The sequence below is a fragment of the Cyprinodon variegatus genome, unplaced genomic scaffold (assembly GCF_000732505.1).
Source record: "Cyprinodon variegatus isolate N-32 unplaced genomic scaffold, C_variegatus-1.0 Scaffold217, whole genome shotgun sequence".
Lineage (NCBI taxonomy): Eukaryota > Metazoa > Chordata > Actinopteri > Cyprinodontiformes > Cyprinodontidae > Cyprinodon > Cyprinodon variegatus.
In genome coordinates, this window is record NW_015150670.1 from 926607 (window position 1) to 948756 (window position 22150).

The window sequence follows — 22150 nt, forward strand, 5'->3', positions numbered from 1 at the left end:
CATCATGCTCCTGACTCATACTACACATTCTAGGGATTCTGCAAGTACCACCAACTGAACTTTTTTAAGACCATTATGAATCACTTTGAAGATCTGTATTCCAACATACAGAAATGTCCGAGACAATTACAGTCATGAAATGATTTGCAAAATTGGTGAATTTATTATCACCTACTAAAATATAAATAATTACAATTTCTTCCAATTGCTTTGTTTTTTAAATAATGAACGTTGTGGAATAATTATTCTTTACTAAACGTTTTACTTGAATCTTATTAAGAAATGATGAAAGTATTGAATAAAGTTTGTAGTTTTGCTACTAATCATAAGTAATGTTTCTAAATAAAATAAAAATGTTTTTTAACCATAAACTGGAGCAGAGAAACACTGTTAGTGCTAGAGTTTTCTTGTTTACTCAGAAAACTTTTTTTATCATTATTAGTGTGCTTGATGGGCTGTTTGCTGTTCAAGTGTAAGGACAGCCTGTTTCTTTTAAAATTAAATAAGTAATAGTTATTAGTAAATTACTCAGTGAACAGTATTTATAATGTCTCTCGAATTTTAAACCAACATATGTTACCTGCTGTAAGGATTGGTCCATGACTTTGAAAATAAAAGGATTTAGAAAAGAGTTTCTTCTATTCCTCAGTCTGTCATTATTGAATTATATCATTTTTTATAAACTTTTATTTTTCTGTCAGTATATGAAATTTACTTAGCTTAATGTGCTTTAGTGAACTGTTGCCTGCTACGTCCTGATTAAAGTGGGATCCCAGGTATCTGGAGTCAACCTTTCCCCCTGCCCAAAAAAATACAGACATGTTGCTACAGCTGTTTGGTATTGCTAATTTAATTTAGAATTTGGAGCATGAATGGTCTGGTCAGTTTAGAAACAAATTCTCTTCTGGTAAAGTCCAGTTCCAGTTTGGTGCTCCGGCCCCGGCAGAAGACTTTGATGCTGTGAATCAACAGACGCTTGGATGAGTAACCTGGAAAAGGATTAGAGCAGTCTTCCCACAGACACTTGTGGTGGAATTGGCCAGAGGATGAGAGGGACTGAGAATGAGGGAGAAGATGGAGTGGACTTGGATCTTGCAAGATGATTGGCTTTAGAGAAAGTGCGGCCCCCAAGTTGATTGGCTGGAGCTGAAGGAGGGACATCGCAGGTGGAAGTGAAGTTGATAAGAATCCTTCAGATTAAAGTTACGCTTAAGCTCAATTAGTCTAAGGTGGGCTCTTTAATAAGTTTTATCTCTTTTACACCTAAATGACTTGAGGATATCTGAGTCGGGCTGCATTATTTTGAGCCAGCTATTTGCGCTCTTCAAGTGGTCCTTAGTCACTGTGAATCCAGAGATGCTCTGCTCATATGAGAGTTCTGATCCAGCGATGACACAGATCATCAATTGCAGCTGCAGAGCTGTTGTCTCTCTGAGGCAGGAGGTTACAGCTGGGTCAGGATCAGGGCAGCAGATCTAACTGATAGCTGTTGTCCATCTGAGGCCTTTTATAGCGGTAATGTTCTTAAATACGACTCCACAGCCTCTATACCAAAGGTAACAAATGAGCGGGGTCTGAATAAACAAAATCATCAACCAGTAAAGGTCCGGAGACATTTTCAATTATAATCTTTTACTTTAAACAGAATTCAACACTGAAATAAAAAGAGGTGTTTATGCATCCATGTTATACTTTTTTAAAATAAAAAATAGAAATAAAAAATAGAACATTTTACTATTTTAAAATCTAAAATGTTTTTTTAAGTAGAGAACAACAATGGTTCAGTTTGGTATATAGACAATTTCCTAATTCACATATTTTAAAAAACCCCTGAACAAACCTTTTTTTTTTTTTTTTCTTTTATATGGCTTAATGAGAGAAGTGGTCTTCAGGCTGACCTGTAAGGCTTTAAACCTCGGTTTGAATGTCGACAAAGCCATTCTAAAGCACATATCAAGGTGCTCATTCCTGAGCCTGCATCAATATTTATTTTTTATTATGGTCATGGTGGATAATCCAAAAATACTCTAAATGTTCAGGGTCATCTTTGAGCACACCATTTCACTTTTCTTTCACCAGTTCACCGCAGTTCTTTCAGCAGTCCACAATTTCTCTGCTCTCTTTTTCTCTTCGTCTTCTTCTTCCCCATCGCCTGGCCTGCCACAGGTTTGCCCGCTATGTCTAATAGTGGCTCGCCTCAGTGACCCAGACTAAACACAGCTCATTGGCAGATTTTAGCGGGTGTAGCCTGTCTCGGGTGCTCCGGAAGTCTTATCCGTATTAACAGGAGAAACGGCACAATTGAAGTTAGAAACTGCAGTCAGACAACATGCAGTAATTTATAAATGTTTTAAATCAGGTTTGGTCTGGATTAGCCAGCCGCTGGGTCCGGATCCGGACCGCGGTCCGCTAATCCGTGACCTCTGCTCTACACAGTGTTGGGTTCGCGTTTCCCCATGACAACAGCAAAACTACTTGTTCTGTTTTCGCACATGGACTATCAAGTGACATGGCCTCGCCAATATCACAAAAGATGATTGATTTGCTGCATGTACTTTTATTTTTAATAAAGCCTTAGTCAATGCCACTGGAACATTTTATTGAATATTTGAGCTAGCATTGAATCTGTGTAAGATAATATAGACCTATTTTTTAAAAGATTTAATTTAGTGAATCTAATACTTTTCAAGGCCTTATTTCTATTTTCATATTGAAGGCTTTTTAAGGACGTGTGCACAGCCTGCATTCATGCAGCTTGTGTAGAGTAAGCTTGACACACTTAGATATATCTAGTTTTGCTTTGATAGAAATATTATAGAGAGTTTCATTGTTTTTAACTCTTGGTTGTATATGAATGTAATAATACAAAAAATGTTAAACCAGTTTTAAATTTCTTTCAAAATGAATATAATAAATTGTTTACCTTGACATATTTAGGTTTGGTTAACATCTTGATTTACCTTATTTGATGCTGTTGGCTGTCAGTTTTACTGGTATGTTTTTTAAGGATTCAGTAAATGAACTAGTTCCTTTAGTGACAGGGATGATCAATCAGTCTTGTTTCAAGTCAAGTCTTTTTTTTCACTAAGATTTTCAAATCAAGCAATTCAGTCCATAACTCTTACAGATCATGTCAATATACCTCAGATCTATCAAGTTACAACATGTCTGCTTAGCATGAAACCCTAATCTTTAGAATATTGTTATTCCTTTATCCAAAAATTGTAAGACTTTTTCTTACTAAGGTATGACCTGTCCCCCATATTAAACCTTCATCTGTGCTGCTACCTTTAATGTTGTACCTTTCAGTTGAAATAATTAAAACCATTTCAGTTTTGGCATCAGATTCAACTGCACTTAGTGGAGTTCAAGCAGTGGAAACTAAAATCAGTACATAAGTATTATCTATAAACCAGCTTGGCCAGATGGTTTGCTATAGAGGCCCATCTGGAAAATGCTGCCTCTATACTGTTTTTAAAGGGCATTAAATGTTTAAATTAAGTAGTTAGAGGTAATAACCTGTGAAGGAAAAACAAAGCATATTTCCATCTAGGTGAAACTCCTTGTGCTACATGTTTCTATTTTTACTTGCTGTAGCAGTGTGCACAGGCTCAGACTGGTAATCTGTGATACCGGGCATTTGCCCGGTGGGCCAGTCCTAATTTTAGTGTGCGAGGGCCGGCCCTCCCTAAATCATACTGGCCCCAACACTTACTCTCCGGCCAAAACACCTACCTGTGACAGTAAATATCACAAGGACCTCAAGAAGTAATACAATGTTAACTTTCTAAATGCTGCATGCAGTATAGCCCTTCCTTGCAATGCACATCCTTGTGACGGTTGGCATGGTGTAATTTTCTATTTCTTCAAACTGTAAAATCCTTGCAACAAACTATATTATAATAAAACTAAAATGCTTTCTTTAAACCAAATTATGATGTTCCTCTTATATTTGGCAAATTTATGTTCGAATATTTTGCAAAAATATGTTGCGGTGCATAATGGGGTTTTGCATCTAAAGGCTAACGTTTCCCGTCTTACGTGCCTTGTTGTCAGGTTGGGATGTTTCCTAATCTGGCAGTTTAGGAGTAAAAATGTTTTTTCTTTAGATTTAAGACCTGCGAGATAGATAGACATTGGTTCGAACTGGGCGAGATTTAGTATATCCAGGCAGTTTATGAACATTTTGTGGGCTGGAAAACGTGAGTCAGTGACATCTGACAACCCTGCTGATGTGGTGAGTGGGGACGTTATGCAGCAGCAGTCACTAATAACCAAAGCCAGTAAAACTGCATTATAGAAGTCTTGATGATGATTGTTGTGTGATGCTTGAAGATAGATCGGTTAATTTACAATGTGTATTTGTAATGAGACACACGCATTTGAATGTGCTTCTATTTATTTATTTTTTTCGGAGGGATGGGGGGGGGTCCATAAGAGGGCCGGTGTAGATGGAAAAATGCCAGGGCCGAAAATCGTTCTCAGTCCGAGCCAGAGTGTGCATGTAATCATTAGATGATTTTAAAATCATTATTAGTTCCCATATTGATTAATTCACATTTCAAAGTTTTGTTTGTTGAGAAATGCTCAATAATTGGCTTGGTTTGGTAAACACAACCATGCTAGATGCATATTAGCTTACAAGAACAGGCATTTGATTTATTATTATTATTATTATTATTATTATTATTGAGTTTTAATTCATATGGCATTTAAACATATATTCATTTTATTAGAAAGTCATTTTCCAGTAGGGTACATTCTCAATAGGTTGAACTATTTTAGGTTTCCTTTCCCACTTTAAAGATGTGTTTCTATAGTTTTTTTTTTTAAGTTAACAGATTTAAGTGATGGGAGTCCAAGCAAAAGCAGATTCCAATCATATAATGAGGTAATATTGTATCTTGAAATATTAGATTGTTTAAAGGTAGATAAGGACATGCTGTTCCATATTTAGCCAGTTATTGATCTTGTCAACGTTTGACTGAGTTCATGGGTCTTACTGATAACACAGAAATGTTATTGCTAATATAGTGACCCTAGAGAAATCTTTATTTTAGAAGGAAGTGACATATTTTACCATCCTTGATGGATGTGTAGCTCTTAATCTTCAGATGCAGTTTTCTGTCTTGGTTTGGTTGCTCTGTGTAACTTAGAATAGATTAAACTTCATATTCTTGTAAAGAAAGCAGTCAAGCTACTTAAAACGAACCCAACTGGTTGACAAGGAGACAATCCAGTCAAGGAGCACCCAAAGTCTGATTAAGAATATGTCTGCCTTCACTATAGGAAGGTCCAAGAGAAGGTCTCAGTTTGAATGGAAATGAAGATGATAAAAGATTTGAAACATTTATTTTGTTTAGGTCACTTAAACTCATCTATTCTCAAAGAATGATAAACTACCTGAACAACCACGTTTTTTTTTTCTTTTCGTTTTTTTCCACTGTAGGGACTTCAATGCATCATTCAGGATTTTGGAAAGTGTTACAATACAATTTTACCAGCACTGTTGCCTTGCTGGAAGAAGGGTTCGGGTTCAATTTCTGGCTTGTGGTCTTTCTGCATGAAGTTTGCCTGTTCCAAACCACAATTCCTTTTTCCACAGGTAGATAGAGATTTTATATAATTTTAAAGTGAATGCTATTCTCGCAGCAACTCATCTAAATATTAGTGAGGCTGCCAATCAAGTAAGGGAGATTTCATGTAGGCAGCATGCTCTTTCCTGATATTTCCAAAGGTTCGACAGTAAACGCACCTGTAATTATCTCCTGCCCTTTACCGCAAACAGAGCAGCGAACAAAGCTGTTGCGTCCTGGTGGATTTACGCAACGGGAGCTATTCTTTGTCATATCATTGCGTAGAGCACAATCAGTCAGAGCCTTGTAATGAATAATGTAACAATAGATTCTACATCCTGCCTTAATTGTGCATGTGTAGACACACAAAAATGTCTCTGCACAAACTACCCCTTTCTACCTCAGGGAAAGTCTCCTTCCCTTTGAAGGATTAATATGAATGTCAGTTAAATGTCAAAGAGAGAAGTGCTCATCTGATCTGAAAGAGGGATATGCGAGGTAATGAATCCTGGGTGTGGCCGTGTACCACCACCCAAAATGGGTGCAATCCAGGCCCGTCTAGCTGGCATGCAGGCAACTTTTTTTTTAGACATCAATTTAACAAACACGTCCTTTTTAGACGAAACATGTATTTGTTGATCCGTTGGAGTTTTGTTTGTTTTTTTATCCGCAGATCAGATTTTAAGACCCAGGCGCCAGTAGTGATTGGGAAATCTGAGCATCTTTTTAGTAGTGTTGCCGACTATGAAGGAAAGATCTAATAACCTTATCAGTTCAGTGCACAGCGTTAATTTGCATTCCAGCTGAAGCGAAGCCTGTCCTTTTGATAGGATTAAAACAATGTTAATTAAACAACAGTTAATGCAGCCCTGCTGCCTGTGAGGTGTGAAATGCTAATGTTTGATGTGAAGAGTTGAGATTATTTTTCTGTCCTGCATTTAAAGTTCATATAAATTCAGAATTCTTGGCTTCAGGTAGGGTAGGCAGATAAAGAGATCTTTGAAACCCTTAACCTCTTAAAATGTTTCAAAACATATGCTTGACCATTGTTTGCCAAATAACTCAATAATTGTTTCTTCTGACATAAAACGTCTCCCAAAGGAGCTTGGCTTGTCCATGTGAACACGTGCAACCTTCAGTTGAGGAAGATTTATTGCATTAATTAATATTCTTTTATTTTATCTATGATGTAAAGTTTGGGTAAGATATTGAATATTAGAAACAAGTGAAAAATAATTCCAAAAATCTACCAAAACAGATTTTGAAATGGATAAAACATGTCGATTTTAAGCTCCAAACTCTTAACCTGAACCCTGTCAGTTACTTCAACTCATATGTGCTTGAAAAATATTTTAAAAAACACTGTCAGTTTTAAACAAAGTATAAGCTTTAAGGTATGCTAATTATTAGCTAAAGATGCTAATTATTTCATCAGCAATTAGGTCTGGATGCAGGTTATTAAGTCGGATGTTTGGGACTATTTAACAAGCCATATTGAGTTGCTCTTTATTAATTAATTTTAGATGACAATATTTACACAAATACTCTATATTTAACACATAATCTAATATACTAGTTAATTAATTTCACATTTTACAATTTTATTGTATGCTTGATACAGTATTAAAATATTTTAATCATTCCCAAATATTTAATTTATCTACTGCAATCATTGAATACAATTAAATAATTAACAATTAATGTTAAAATAGGAAATTAAATAATACTTTTACTATTGATTGAGCCGCTTTTAGCTCGTTAAGTGTTATTCTTAGTTATAATGGTGTTTATAATGACATCCTTTCAATATTTCTATTTATGCTGATTACACTTCACAATATGTCATCCTAGCATGCTGCAGTGTGGGAAACCCTTTGAATTAACAGATTTCACATGTACCTGCCATAAGGTGAGCCATGTAGGGGGGAAACCAGAATGCATCTTTGACCTGAAGCGACCATATGGCCCCAACCCGGTTTCACAAATACAGTCCATATGGAGCAGGAACGGCTGTCGCTGCCATCGTTTGGTTTCTCGTGGAGTATTCTTAGCGGTTCACGGCAAGTCTTTTATTCTTGCAAATGAAGCTGCCATCTTTGCCCACATTCATTTCCCAGAGGAGAGAGAAAATGAAGACTGCGGTGGTGGGGGTGGACAGTAATTGTGGTTGCAGGAAATCTGGAAACTACAAACAGTCTGGTGCAATCACTCAGTGTTATTTGCACGAGGGACATGTCATGATTCATCATAATTTAATCCTGCTGCACTGATTGATCAGTTTATGAATGTGACTTGACATATCAGACTGCCAAAAGGTCTAGAGATGAAAGCACTGTTGAATGTGCTGTTTAGCAACCTGACCAAAGATTTAGATATAAATCTGCTGTATTCAAATGTGATTGGTGAATAATAACTCTTTAAAAATTTACTTGAATTTTCTGCTGTAATGATGTTTATATGTGCCACTGTATTGGAAATTCTCCTCATATGTATTTCATTTACAAATGGAGCAACTGCAAACATGATCTTTTTTTTTTCTTTTTTAAATAAATGTGATCCACAGTTTTCTGTTTTTGGCAACTCTGGAGCCATACGCGCAGGTACAGGGTTGTGCATGTGCATTTTTGTTTTAAAGTGGGTGTTTTCAAAATTTGCAAAAATCCTCGACTATACCTTTAATATAAAGAAATATCTTATGTACTGTAATAACACCGGTCTTAGAGGCTTTAGTGGATTTATAAAGAACATTTTAGACTTAGTCAACTTTTGTTGTCATTTTGTATACACAGAGTGTATACAAAACAAGATTTCGTTTTGTACAGTTTTCCTAACATTTCCATTTCTTAAAATGCAGAAGTGAGGAAATGTAAAAACTGTGGGAGAAAAAAAACATGGTGCAAAAAATTGATATGGAAGTTCAAAGCATTAAATATATATGGTGCAATTATGCAGTGTTTTGGTTTGATGTTATCAGTGTGATGCAGAGTCTGAGACATAATTTGGACTTTCTCAAAAGTTTAGCTCTCTGATGGGGAAGAAGCTGTTTCGGAATCTGCTGGTCCTGCGTTGAATGCTGCGAAGCCTCTTCCCAGAGGGCAGCAGAGGAAACCGTCCATGGTGGGGGTGTGAGGGGTCATTGATAATGCCACTGACCCTCGACACGCAGCGCTTTGATGAAATTTCTTTTATGGAGGGAAGAGGAGCCCCGATGATCCTCTCTGTTGTTCTCATTACTCTCCTCAATTTCTTCCAGTCTGAGGCGCTGCAGCCTCCACATCACACAGTGAGACATCTGCTCAGAACGCTCTTTATGGTGCTTCTGTAGAAGATGGTGAGGATGGGTGGGGGCAGGCGGGCTCTCCTCATCCTCCTCAGGAAGTACATGCACTTTTGTGCCCTTTTGACCAGAGAGGTAGTGTTTACTGTCCAGGTGAGGTTGTCTGTGATGTGCAACCCCAGGAATTTGGTGCTGCTGTCCATCTCTACAGCTGAGCTGTTGATGAGCAGTGGAGCGTGGTTAGGCTGATTCTTCCTGAAGTCGACAATGATCTCTTTATCTTCTCCGCTTTTAGGATCAGGTTGTTATCTCTACACCAATCCAACCAGCTAGTCCACCTCCTCTCTGTAGTCCTGGTCATTGTCGTGAGAAAGTCTAACAGCCAATAGGAGAGGGGTACTATTATCAGTTTTTCTCATAAAATAATAACCTATAGAAAAAATCTATGCCTCATCTTTAGAATTGTTTAATCTTTTCCTTATTTTAAAAGCTAGAAATCTAAAGAAACCATTGATTGTTTAAGATTGTCACAGATTTTCTATTGCAGATAATTTTTGTGTTTTTTTGGGTTATTTTTTTAGGTTTTTACGGCACTAGTGGCTCGTTTTTGGGCTGATAGGAAAAGGGGTAGAGAAATGCGGCAAAGGACCACAGGTCAGATTCAAACCCAGGTTGGCCAGGTCAAGGACTAAGGCCTGCGTATGTGGGTCCTGCACACTAATCACTGCTCCACCAAAGCACGCCTATGGCAGACACTTCATAAAATTGATATCTGCTTTACATTTTGGGACTCTTTAACTACTTTTACCCGGCCAGACTTGGAGTATAATGGCTCTTTGGATCCCTTGGTTCTAGACCGTCTCAATACTTTAAAGTGTACTAGCGGTTCTTTGAGCAGGTCTAGTTTAGACTCCATTAAAGCTGTCAGTGGTATTTAAACACTGCTTTAAAGTATCTCTTTAATGGGGGACAATCACAGTTTTGTTCTTAAGATTTTACAGATTTTGAAATATTGTTGATCTAAATTTTGAAACAAAAATATCTTGAACTAAAATAGATCATTGCAAATTGATCAATCTGTCAATAACATAATTTCTTTGATCCATCAATTAATACTCAGATAGCAAAAGGTTCCTTAAAGAAGATTTTTTACAGAATTAAACCAGGTGAAACTAAAACTTTTCCACTTGAGGAGTTCTGGATAGAGCATATTGACAGACAAAAACAGTTTTTTTTTATCTTAAATGCAAAATGTTTACATATTTCTTTTGCATTCTTGCAATTACTGCTCTAAATAGGTTGCTCTGTCAGTTAAAGTCATGTTTAATATATGCTCTATAATCTAGTTAACGATTAATCGAATACTAAATTAGTTGATGATTATTCCAATGATCGATTCATCACGATGAATCCGATTAGTTGTTTCAGCCCAAAACTCAAATATCTGAAATGAAGTTAATATTTTCTGATATTAGGACATCAAATAACAGTGCTGATCAGTTTGGTTAGACACTGTGCCATCTTAGCTTGAGTTCCTCTGGGTCAGTGTAAACACATCTCGCAGGGCCATGGCCTCCACCCTCTTCGTCTGCATCCAACGCTGTGTGAATATGTAGGGGGTGTCTCTGAGGAAGCCTCCTTACAATGGAAGGGTGCTGATTAGCCAGGCTGCTGGCCTCTTTTGTTCTCTTCATATGGGGCTTTAATCGTTCTTTGTTTAGTCTACAAAATCTCATTGAAGTCTCTCATTCAGTTTATGTCCTCCCATTTATTGTGCCATTTTTCCTCTCTATTGTATCTACTCTTGCCTTTCTTTATTTGCTCTGCTCGATGCCCGATCCCTGACTTGTAATTATGTAGCAACCTATAGGGAGAGATGAAGCAGATATTCACGTTAAATATTATTGATCCTTCAGCAAGCCTTAGGCAGACTCTGACATTTTGAATCACTGTTTTATCCAGTTTTACATTCAGACAGCTTAGAATAAAAGCAGCTGCAACACCATAGCAAAAATTGCCTCCATTATCCTTTCTATGAAACAGTATCATTACATTACACTAATGCTTCACTTTTCCTTAGATAAGGGAATGTCTTTGACAGCTATAGTTACTGAACCGCCACTTAAACTGGGAGTGTTTTTTTTTATGGTTGTTGTCATAATTAAGAGGATGATTCTTTGTTTTTATGAACAGCTGTGGTTAATTATTTTATCCGACTATTATAATATAGTCTGTGTGAATTAGATAGAATGCACATATGCTGTGTTTGTTTTTTTTTACATATCTTTATTATGCTACAAACATTGAAATTTACTCAAAACACAAATAATTGCATAAAGCTTGTTACATTGTCTGCAAGAAGCATGAAATTAGTTTTTATTGTGTTCTTAGAACATGAAAAAGTTAAATTTGCCTCTGAGGTCTCACAAAAAAAGCTCAGCTGCAGGAAATCTTATTGCACATCTAAAGAAAACACAACAGCACATTGGCAGAGGATGCATCTTTTCAGATTGCTATAGGAGGAGCTAGAGATGAATATTTTGCACCATTCAGAGGACTTAACATAGTAATTTTCTTTTTTTTTTTTTTTACCCCCTTGGACAGCAAATCGTTAAAATTGTCCATTCCCTAACAATTCACTGTACAAACATCCATACCTGGAAAAAGTGGCAAAAAATTTGACAGAAAAAAGAAAGTAAAATCATCTCAACTTTAGCCTAACCTTTAATCTAACATAACAAATGCCCACACAAATCCCGATGATTTGCACAATTGTTCTCAAACACACTGAGAGAATAAAGTTCTGGCCAGAGACAAACCCAAAGATAGAGATGTGACAAAATGATGTAGAATTTTGTTCTAACATCTCTGGGAGCAAGAACAAATGTCTTCCTTCTAACAGTTAATTTAATGACCTTAACTGTGGAAAAAATATATGATATCTATATTATTTTGAGAATTAATAGATTAGGCCCATTTTACTCTAATACAGCCAAATAAAAAGAAAGATAAAAAAGTGCATCTAAATACAGGGCAATTCTGAAAAGAAAACCCGCTACCAGTAGGTACTGACATTGGTAAATATTGGTAAAAGTATTCTTCAGCCATAATAGTTGCAGGTTGTAATATACAGAATTGATTTATTCAGAATGAATATTGATTCATTCCTTACTTTCAGTTTTAATGTGTGAAACAATTATGAAACAGCTGTCTTTTTTTGTTGCAATCTAGAATTATGCAATCCTTTATGCCGGTTTATGTTATACAATCCCAATACAGTTATCACAACGTAGTTCTAATGTTAAAAATAAAACATATTAATAGCCAAAAGTGAAAGAATAATCTTGTAAAGCATTGTAGAAATTACAAGCCAGGGGAGAAGTGTGTGAAGGAAAGACTCCTGTTGGAACTCATTGCCAATCTCCTAGGGATAAAGCAATGAAAGCACTCATAAAAAATGTTGGCAAGCCTGCCACAGAGGAAGGGGGTAGCCTCTGAGAAGACAAAAAAGATGGCTTAGTGCTTTATTTTTTTTTGCACAGACACGATAGTTAAACGGAGAAGAAAAGGAGCAGATCAACCTGTTGCCTCCTCCAGTTGCCAAGGACTACCTGTTGCTAATATATGTCTACATACATGTGTGTGTTTATTGTCTGGAGACAGATAAAGAACGCTGCAGCTAATGTGCTGAGGGAGACTTGGCTCATCTACAAACACACCAAGTTGATGAAGAAGATCGACCACTCCAGGGTTCGCAAACATCAGCGGAAGTTCCTGCAGGCCATACATCAGTAAGACCACACCCCTACATCCACGGACGAGTGCATGCAGACACAAGCACACCACTCTGGCTGCAAAGCTGAAGAGGCATTTGAAATAAGCTGTACTTCTATCCACACACAGCTTGAAACTGGGCTGATAATCAAATGAAATGCACTAATCTCTGCACACTCTCTCACAGACACAAACATACAATTATAAATAATCTGCCAAAGGGCAAGTTCAGTCCAGGCAAACACAACTGCAGGACTGATCAGGGTGTTGTGTACCATTAGAGGCTCTATGAACATTATAACATCTCAACAGTAAAGGCTGGAACATAGATGCACAGCACAATCCAATCGCATTTCAACCAATATGCTTCTGTTCTCCTATCATTAAATGCTCATATTTCAAAGCCGTTGTTATATATGCCATGCCTGGCAACTAAATTATGTGTTGCCTTTTTCTCTTTCTCACTGCTGTGGCCTCTAATGGGTAAAAGTATTAGGAATTACCTTTAAAAGCCGTAGTCAAATGGGGGAGGACTCTTAATTGTAACGTAGAATGTTTAATCCTGCAACGTAAAGCCTGAGAAAGGATTGGAAGTCAGCGGGTGCAGAAACAGGGTAATTTTTTCGGCTGAACATATGATATTAAGGGCTTTTTTCCAGGTTAAAATGGGTCAAGGTAACAGAGAAACAGCCTTTTAAAATGACTCTTCAGTGCTTAATAATGTAGGCTGCCACAAGGCTGGATGAAAACACAGAATGAACCATTAAATATTCTGCTGTGTTTTAAGAGTAAAGCAGGTTCTGATTATGATTGGACTGATGTGATTTATTGAATTTTTATCCCCTGCAGCTTTTTGCCCCCGAAGACTTTATTTCCTTTAGCTTTTATTTCATATCAACCCCAGATATGCTCTTTACCATACATACTGCTACAACATTATGATGTTTTTAGCTGGTGCTCCCTGTCTTTACACATTACATTTTTCGAGACACTACAGGTAAAAAATGAACCCAATCCAAGCAAGGTGACCGCTGCGTCAAAGTGCTGTTGTGTGGATCCACAGGGATTATCGCTGTGGGCTGACCACTGTGTATTTACTCGGTTTCACCTTTGTTTGTGAGCTTTATCTGTGTGTATGTCTGTTTGCAGATTACGCAGTGTCAAAATGGAGCAGAGAAAACTCAGTGATCAGGCCAACACACTAGTAGATCTCTCCAAGGTGAGACACAAACTCAACATTTTACATTCTGACAACAGTAAAACATGTGGGAAAATATCACACTTTTACACACCTCAGCACTGGCTGCACTGATAAAACTCATGTGTCTCAATAGAATTGGATCAAAAAGCTCTGTCCTGATTTGATTGGCCTTTATTTCAGGCTCTGATAAGTCATTTTTGAGCTTGCTTTGAAGATAAAGATTAAATGTATTTTATTTGGTCATTATAAATCAGAGTAAACAAAGCTCCATTCTCAGGCCACTTGTATTGTATATGTTTGATCCCCCTAGCTCATGTTATGTAGTGTTCCAGCATCTTTTACTATACATATACTGAGGAAACGAGTTTGCATGTTTCTGCCAACATTTGACCACAATCTCCAACAGTTACTTCAGTTCAAAACTTTTTTATAACTATTGTTCCCACCTACACAAAATCTGCACAACTGGAGTAGTGAATGCACTACTGAATAGTCAGCATGGTTAGCTGGCACATATGTCTGTTAACATGTAAGGAGTAAAGACCAAAATCTGCAACTACTGAAGACCTGAAAGCATAAGCACCCAATGAGTTGTCTTGCCAACAGCTAATGAAAAAGAAAGAATGAGAAACAATCACAAGAACCAGTTGATATTGGGTTATTGGAGGCTACCTGTCAGTTCTCATAAACAGCAGTATAGAGGTGGTACCCAGAGAGTAGCCAGTGAAACAAAGAAAGAAAGAGAACAGAAAACCTGGCGAGAAAGTGTATCTATCATGAGAAGTCATTGAAAGTCTTATTTTTCCAAACTGACAGATAAAAAGGATGAGTATGAGATTCTGGATAAGGAGTAAACTCATAATTCCCTATTGCTCCCACAGCTTTGACAGCCTTTTTTCTTTATTTTCCTCTCTACAAACAAGAAAAAGCTTTATAAGGTAAATAAAGACACATCATTTATTCTAGGTACATTTAGGTACATTAATTCAAACCGTTTAATTAGTTTTTTTTTAACATAACGTCAACATCTCCAGGACAGGATGGTCAAAAAAAGGAACATTCTTGTAAAATAATGTCACTTCCTCAAAAACACCTTAAAGGTATAGTGGAGGATTTTCTTTTTCCAGGTGGATCATATAAATAAAAGGTTCTCCTAATTGTCAATCATTCTGGTGAAGTGTTTATGTAAGGCTGTCCCACATGTTCATTTAATTGTCACTTACCTGTGGTGAGTCTGACATATTTAAAAAAAAAAAAAAAAGCCTAGATCTGGTATCGTTCTAAACCATTTGAATGGTTGGAGTAGCTTCCAAGAGGGATTTTAGCTTGGCTGTTATGTCACAACATTGTGCGACTAAAGCTGTTGCTTTAATTAGAAACTAAATTCTTTTCAAAATAAGATACCCCTTAAAAATAATAAAAAAAATTTTATATCTACTGATTTTAGGGGGTATTTTAATGGGAGCACCTCATTTTTCAAACACACTTCACCAAAAAGCTTTTCTGTTTTGTTTCTTATTAAAATATTTTTAAAACCCTGGAAGACCTCCTTCAAACTGTTGTATACTGTGAAATCGGACCAGACTGTGCCCAGTTCAAGTACTGGATTGTAATCATATGGTAGTCACACTCTTACTGTATGTGATTTTTGCTACTGATATGCCCTTTTTAAAGAGGAGACTATTTTCCTCGCCTTCAGGCATCACACACCGCTGACTGACTTTTTACAAGCAGTTTAATCCTCATGACTAGGACAATGGAATATTTTTCAGTTTTTTCAACCTGAATTTTATTAAAACTGTGTCACATTTTGATACTGGAAACGGCCAATGCCTTGTGGAGGGTAACACGTCCAGCCCCCCGTTAGCCCCAGGGGAAAATACCACGGCATTCCTCTGTTTCCATGCTGACCCGCCTGTTTCTCTGGCTTTTTATCTCCTGGCAACCACAGCAAAGTGTTAAAACAGGGATGACTGAGCGATAGAGTGAGGAGGAAATGAGAGGAGGGAGGGGAGTGATCCTGTTTTTTTTTTTTTTCAGTTAGCATGTGGGTGTTTGAGAATGTGAGCGAGCATGTGTGTGTGTGTGTTTGTAAAAAGAGAGAAACTCAGAGCAGAGTGAGTGAGATTCAGACTTGAATAGGAGACAAAGATTGAGAATGTGTGTGTGTGTGTGTGTCTTTCCAAGAAGCAATGCCTTTAGCACCAAATATTTTGCAATTACGCCATCTCAATGACTCCATCTCAATTGGCCACTTACGTCTTTACCATGGTTACAGAGACCAAAAGAAGCAAGACAGGGACACTGTGCTGCCTTCTTTTGATTACCCGTTTCTCTTTTCTCTTCTTCTTACTCTATTCACAATGTTATACCACCATGCCTCTTTATCATTCCATCGACTACTCCCTTTTGGATTAATTTTCTTTTGCATCTTGCTAATCATTCCCACTGCTTTACACTAGTGAAGAGAAAGGGTTTAGATCTTTTACTGAAATATAGGCTTCAGTACAAGGAAAAAAATCCTGTGTGGGAGCTGCTGACATTTTTGTACCAACATTTTGTTCATGTAATATAACTAGAATGTGCCATCTGAGTATTAGAACAATTATGGTAATACAGTATAACATCAAATTTAAGATGCATGTGGAGGAGGCAATCTTAACATCTTTTTAAAAAAGGCAGAACATTTTAAATTGTGGGTAGAATCTTATTGTTTCATACATAAATCAGATTTTTATGTTTGAATTTTTGTCATTGAAGAAATCTGCTTTAAATTTTAGGAAAAGCAATATGGCTAATTTCTAAAATGTATCTTTAAAAAACACATTTATTGAGATTTCTGTAAAAGGAAAAAAAAAACAGCAAGACCTGCCAATAAACGTTGAACAGAGGAAGTTTAAATAGAAGTTGTTTTTCTTAAATTTCTTAATTTCTGTGCAAAGCATTTAGGGCCTAATTTTCAGAAGTTTTGCACATCTTAAAACAGGTGTAAACCTGTTGCATGTTTACCGTCATTAATATGCATGTCAAGTTTTGGCATTCTCAAAAGCCACTTCAGTCTTTGTCCAAACTTTAAAAAGCTTGCTCCCTCCAGACAACTCAAATCAGCCACATTTGTTTATTCATCATTTGTTTTTTCTTTTAGGCAGCTCTGCAATATTCGTAAGACATAAGCAGGTTGCTAAACTACAAACAGATGAGATAAACATTAAACATCAGAAATAAAAATACAATAATTTGACTAAAATGTTAGACTTAGACAAACTTTATTGTCATTATGTGTATGCATACAGCTTTTTAAAAGTGAATGAGCAGCTTAGCAGTGAAACAAACGTGTTACAAGGTTAACCTCTGAAATTGATTTCTAAATCTTTAAAACTGGAAGGACTCCTTCTCATTACCCTCATCATTTTGTATTGTTTATTGACCATATTTTCTACATCATATATTTGTCCGATGTTGCCATATGCTTGATAATGATGAGGGATTGCTCCACCCTCAGTAACTCAATAGGCTTCTAAAGAGCCAACATATTAGCTACTGTTTAAAACTGAATTTATAATTCAGTTCTAAATGGTGGAATTTAGGTAATTACAGTGAGTCTGTATAAACTTGATTTTAATTTGTTGTTGCATAAATTCGATCTGTTAGGTCTAACTACCAAAAGACTCAGAGATTAAAAAATGCCTTTTGATTTTATCAGCGTTTGAATCATGTCCTGTAAGTCTCCTTGTTAATAAACAATTAATAAAGAGCTTTTAATTTTCCAGTAATATTGTTTAAAGGATCTCTCCACTTTGAGGTTACTGTAAAAACCCCACAGTTGTGGTTCCAAAGATTGTTTTAAATAAAAGGCAACACAAATACAACCCTATTTTATTTTTTGCCTCTTCTTAGAAGTAATCTCTGTGCACTGAGACATCTCCGACTGTCCTCCCACAGATGCAGAGTGTCATGTATGAGCTCATGTCAGAGCTCAACGACCGCAGCGAGGACTTGGAGCGACAGATGCTGTCCCTGGAGCAGCGGGTGGAGCAGCTCACGGCAGGCTTCAACGCCCTGCCTGCACACCTCTCCGCGACCCTCAGTGCCCAGCATGCCGCCCTGGTTCACCTGCTCCGAGACAGGGACGCACGTGATGGTAGAGGAGGAGGATCAGGAGGAGGAGGCGCTGTCGTTCCTCTGTCACCAACTGCCTCCTTAAGCAACGCAGCAGTTTCAGTCTCCCCAATCCAGGTTGCAGCTCCTCCATCAACCTTAGCACAGATCTCTAGTTTATCCTTGGAGAGCCCACTGTCACCCCCACCTGTGAGCCCAGAAGTCAGCCTGGAGGCTACTCCCAATCCCAATACTTGCAGCTCAAGCTGCTGAGTACCACTCTCAGGAGAAGAGGGGAACAGATATGGAAGCTGCACGCAGAGAAGGAAAGACGAGAGGCTCTGATAATCCTCTCATATAAGACTGAAGGAGCAAAATGAAAACAGAGGAGATACATTTTTTAAGATCCTCTGAAACATTTGTGCCATGACAACAGTACACAGCAAATTTGGAAGTGTTAATTCAACTCCTAGGGAGTTAAATTCAACACTTTTAAAGTGTCTATACTGGTCCACACTAGATCAAGTTAAAATAACACTTTTGAAAGTGTTAGACAGTTAACACTGTGACAGAGTTGGAACACTCTTAATAGTTTTAATTCAACACTTATCAGGATGGAATTTATCTAAAACTTGTGTGTAGAGTCAAAAGTCAACTAGTGTTGAGTTTAGACTCTACCTGCTAATGTTGATCATTAATGGTGGTCAGCTATATTGTAACAACAGCTGCCCACACTGGCAGAAGCAAGGCTGCCGCCAAGCTCTGCCCATCAGAAGGCAGTGTGGGTGAAGTGTCTTCCCCAAGGACACATAAACTGAGACGGAGAAAGCTGGGATTCGAATTAGCGAGCCTGTGGTTGCAAGATTAACTTCTGCATACTCAATGCCACAATTCCGAAGTCCACTACTGTTGTCATCAGCGCATGTATTTTAAGAGTTTACGGATAGGTTTGAACTTTGGGAAAAAAGCTCTGTTTAGTGTTGATTCTGAAATCAACACTGAACAGAGTGGTTTGAATTTAACTCCACGGATTAACACCAACTCTTTGTTAGGAAGTAACTCTTGGATAGTTGAATGAAAACTAACACAGGAAATTTTACACATTTGATTTTGTTGTGTACAGAGAGGAGAATTAATGGGACTTGGATGATTGGGCCAGTTTGAGGAATGAGACGTATTCAGGACTTTTTTGAAAATGGAACGAAAAGAAAAATGGAGACTCTAAAAAGGTGAGAGGGGGAGGAAGGATATCAAAGGGGTGAGACATGGAGGTGAAGAGAATGACGGGGTGGAGGGAGGACAGAAGGGGAGAAATAACCAAGAATAATTATATGAACTCCTAAATGGAATCAACTCCAATTACGGCAAAGGGCCTTTTATTCTCTCTATCTCCTTCTCTCCCTTTTCCTTACTCTTCTCTGAATCTCTCACTCCCTTCGTCAGGAATTAATGACCATGACTTTTTATCTTTATGATGTATTTTCTATCTGAATGCTTATCATGTGTTAACGAGCATCCCTTTAACAGAAGGTTCGATCAATACGACCACAATACTAAAGCAGAACAAAAAAAAAAAAACTAGCAGCATGCACCACACACAGTACAAGGTAACACAGCACAGATTTACACAGTGTCTCATAATGTACTACCAGTCCATGGTAATTCTAAAGCCTATACTGCCAAGCACTCAATGCACTGTTTATCTCCATTCAGCACTGCCAAGCAATGTCAACACAGAGTTAAAAAAATAATTTAATCTAAAATGATCCATCTAAGGAAACACAGTAGGTTAGATTCACTACATGCATAGTTTTGACATTTTAACTGCTCGGCTGGGAGAACTGTAACCGGTCACTGAGCCGCACCAATTACAGGCGGAGCTGAAATAAACAGAGAGAGACGTTAGTCATCATGGAGTCTATTTATGATGCTTGAGACAGTGGCAGATGGTTAAATGAGATCAAAAAAAAAAAAAAGAAAGAAAACAGGGCTTTATCACTGCATTCACCTGAGCGTATGGTGAGGGAGACACTTAACGTTTAGGAGTAATTGTGGTTTTGCTGTGCTGAAATGAGACTGTTCACTCATTTACTATACAGTCCACTACATGTCAAGGCTGCCGTGTTGCTTTCAGAATTTAACAAAAAAAAAATTTTGACGCCATTTTGTCCTCGTTTTCTATTTAAACCAGCATGTTCTGTTTCTTAAACCCCCCTCCCCCCCATTAAGCCCCATTAATTTTTATGAGGCCTTTTTATTATTATTATTATTTGCCAAAGGTACAGTTTATGCTCAGAGTTTCCAAAAGAAGAAAACTTAAGTGCTAATTGTTTTTTCCTCTTTCCCATTTTGAAACTTTGCAGTTCTGGTTGTTCTTTTTTCTAAAAAAAATAGATATCTACCATCACTCTTTCATGCTGATTATAAACAAATCCATGAGCATTAATGTTCCATAAGATTTAACCAGCTAAACATGGACCTATATAAAGACCTATATAAATGGGAAAGGTTTTCAGATATTAAGTCATTCAATTAAATTACATTTGAGCATTTTATGGCTATTTAAATTGGTATTTCATTAAAATAGATTAACCGCCATTTTATTCTGTATAAAATGGTTTGTTTACTGCAGGGTGGCAAGATATTGGGATATGATGGGGAATATCACAATCAAAATAATTACAAATATTTAAGAAAATATTTGACCCACCACCCAAAAGTAATGGGGGCTGGGGGGAATAATTCAAATCAATTCAATTCGGTTTATTTATATAGCGCCAATTCACAACACAAGTCATCTCAAGGCACTTTACAGTTCACCAGATCATACAGTCAAATTGATTCAACTATAATTGAAGAGTTCTGAAGTATTTTCTGGTTAAGTCATAGTATGATAGAACCAACAGATAAAGGAACATTGAGATTTGGTGGTATCTTCATTCCATGTGTTTGTTCACTTCCGTTTTTGGACATTTTGAAATTTTATGTAAGATGAATTGCTCTTACTGTTTTCAACCCTTTTTGTGCAAAACTAACTAAATTGATGAAGGGAACAAATAAAGAATAGGTACAATGGCTTAGGTTAAATAATAGGGACTACTTTTAGCTATGCTAAAAGTAGTCCCTATGCATATAAAGATACCAATCATCTCATTGTCTGAGCTAACTAACCTAAGCAAACTTGCCCTCCATTGAACCTCGGATATCAGCTCTATCAGAAACACTATACTGCAGCGTGCCCCATATCTTTTTCGGTTTAGGTATTTATGGGTTTATGACAGAAATGTTTCCTTCAGCTATAATTGAAACCTTTACTGTCAGTTAAAAAAGATACCAAAGATACAATCTAGGTAAAATTATGACCAAAAAAAAAAAAAAAAGCGTAGCTCCATTTTGATTGTTGGCAAGCTTCGTAATTAATTGCATCAATGGTACATCTCAAAACTGTCAGTTTGGTGCAAAGCATTTAATATACTTTCATGAACAATACAATCATGCTTAAAAGTAAGTCAATTTCTGGTTATATCTTCATAAGTATATTTATAAGTTCTATTTACAAACGTATACCCTTTGGATAATTTCCAAGTTGGAAAAGCACAGACGTGTATGTGAGAGTATATGTCTTCTCTTTTCTGTATCTCTGAGATATTAATGGTAATGACGCCATGAGAGGCACAGACCATGCTTGTGCACATGGAAAACAGTACAACAGAGAAGTAAAATGAGTGTGTGGTATGAAGACAGATATTTTTTAATTCTAACTAAAATCAGCTGTATTATTCTGAAAAAAAATTGTCGTAACCCATTTTATCCTGCTGATTTTCCCAGACCAAGATATTTTTTTATTACTCTCACGATCGTTGGTATCTCATTGGCTTTAAACCTTACAAAAAAAGGTAGAAGCTTAACACAGATTGAAACAGGCCCTTTTTAAGATGCATTGATACTTGCTTTCCAACACCTTCCTACCTCAGTTGTAGATGTGCTTTCCAGTTAAGAACTGGAAATATTCGGCCCTGTATCAGATTGGCTATACTATAAAAGATAACACTAGCCCTGCCGTCTGTTTTTTTCTTTTCTTGATGAACACAATATAGTGACTGAGTGAACATTAGTAACACGGTACACGATTGTGTTTTGTACAGAAGCCACAGAAAAGACTATCAATCATCAGTTTTATCAAGTGCATTCATTTCTCTGATTGTTGTTGGAAGAAAAAAAAAT

The 22150-nt window shown here is 37.0% G+C and overlaps 1 protein-coding gene across 2 annotated transcripts in view; it reads left to right on the forward strand.

Annotated features, from left to right (window-relative positions):
* kcnn3 (potassium channel, calcium activated intermediate/small conductance subfamily N alpha, member 3) overlaps positions 1 to 19886 on the forward strand; it is a 107317-nt gene extending 87431 nt beyond the window's left edge. For both annotated transcript variants that reach the window (XM_015380586.1, XM_015380587.1), the window contains exons 8-10: positions 12517 to 12644; positions 13777 to 13846; positions 17771 to 19886. In XM_015380586.1, the coding sequence (XP_015236072.1) occupies positions 12517 to 12644; positions 13777 to 13846; positions 17771 to 18199 (627 nt within the window). In that variant the 3' untranslated portion in view covers positions 18200 to 19886. The remainder of the gene's footprint in view (positions 1 to 12516; positions 12645 to 13776; positions 13847 to 17770) is intronic.
* The last annotated feature ends 2264 nt before the right edge of the window (positions 19887 to 22150 follow it).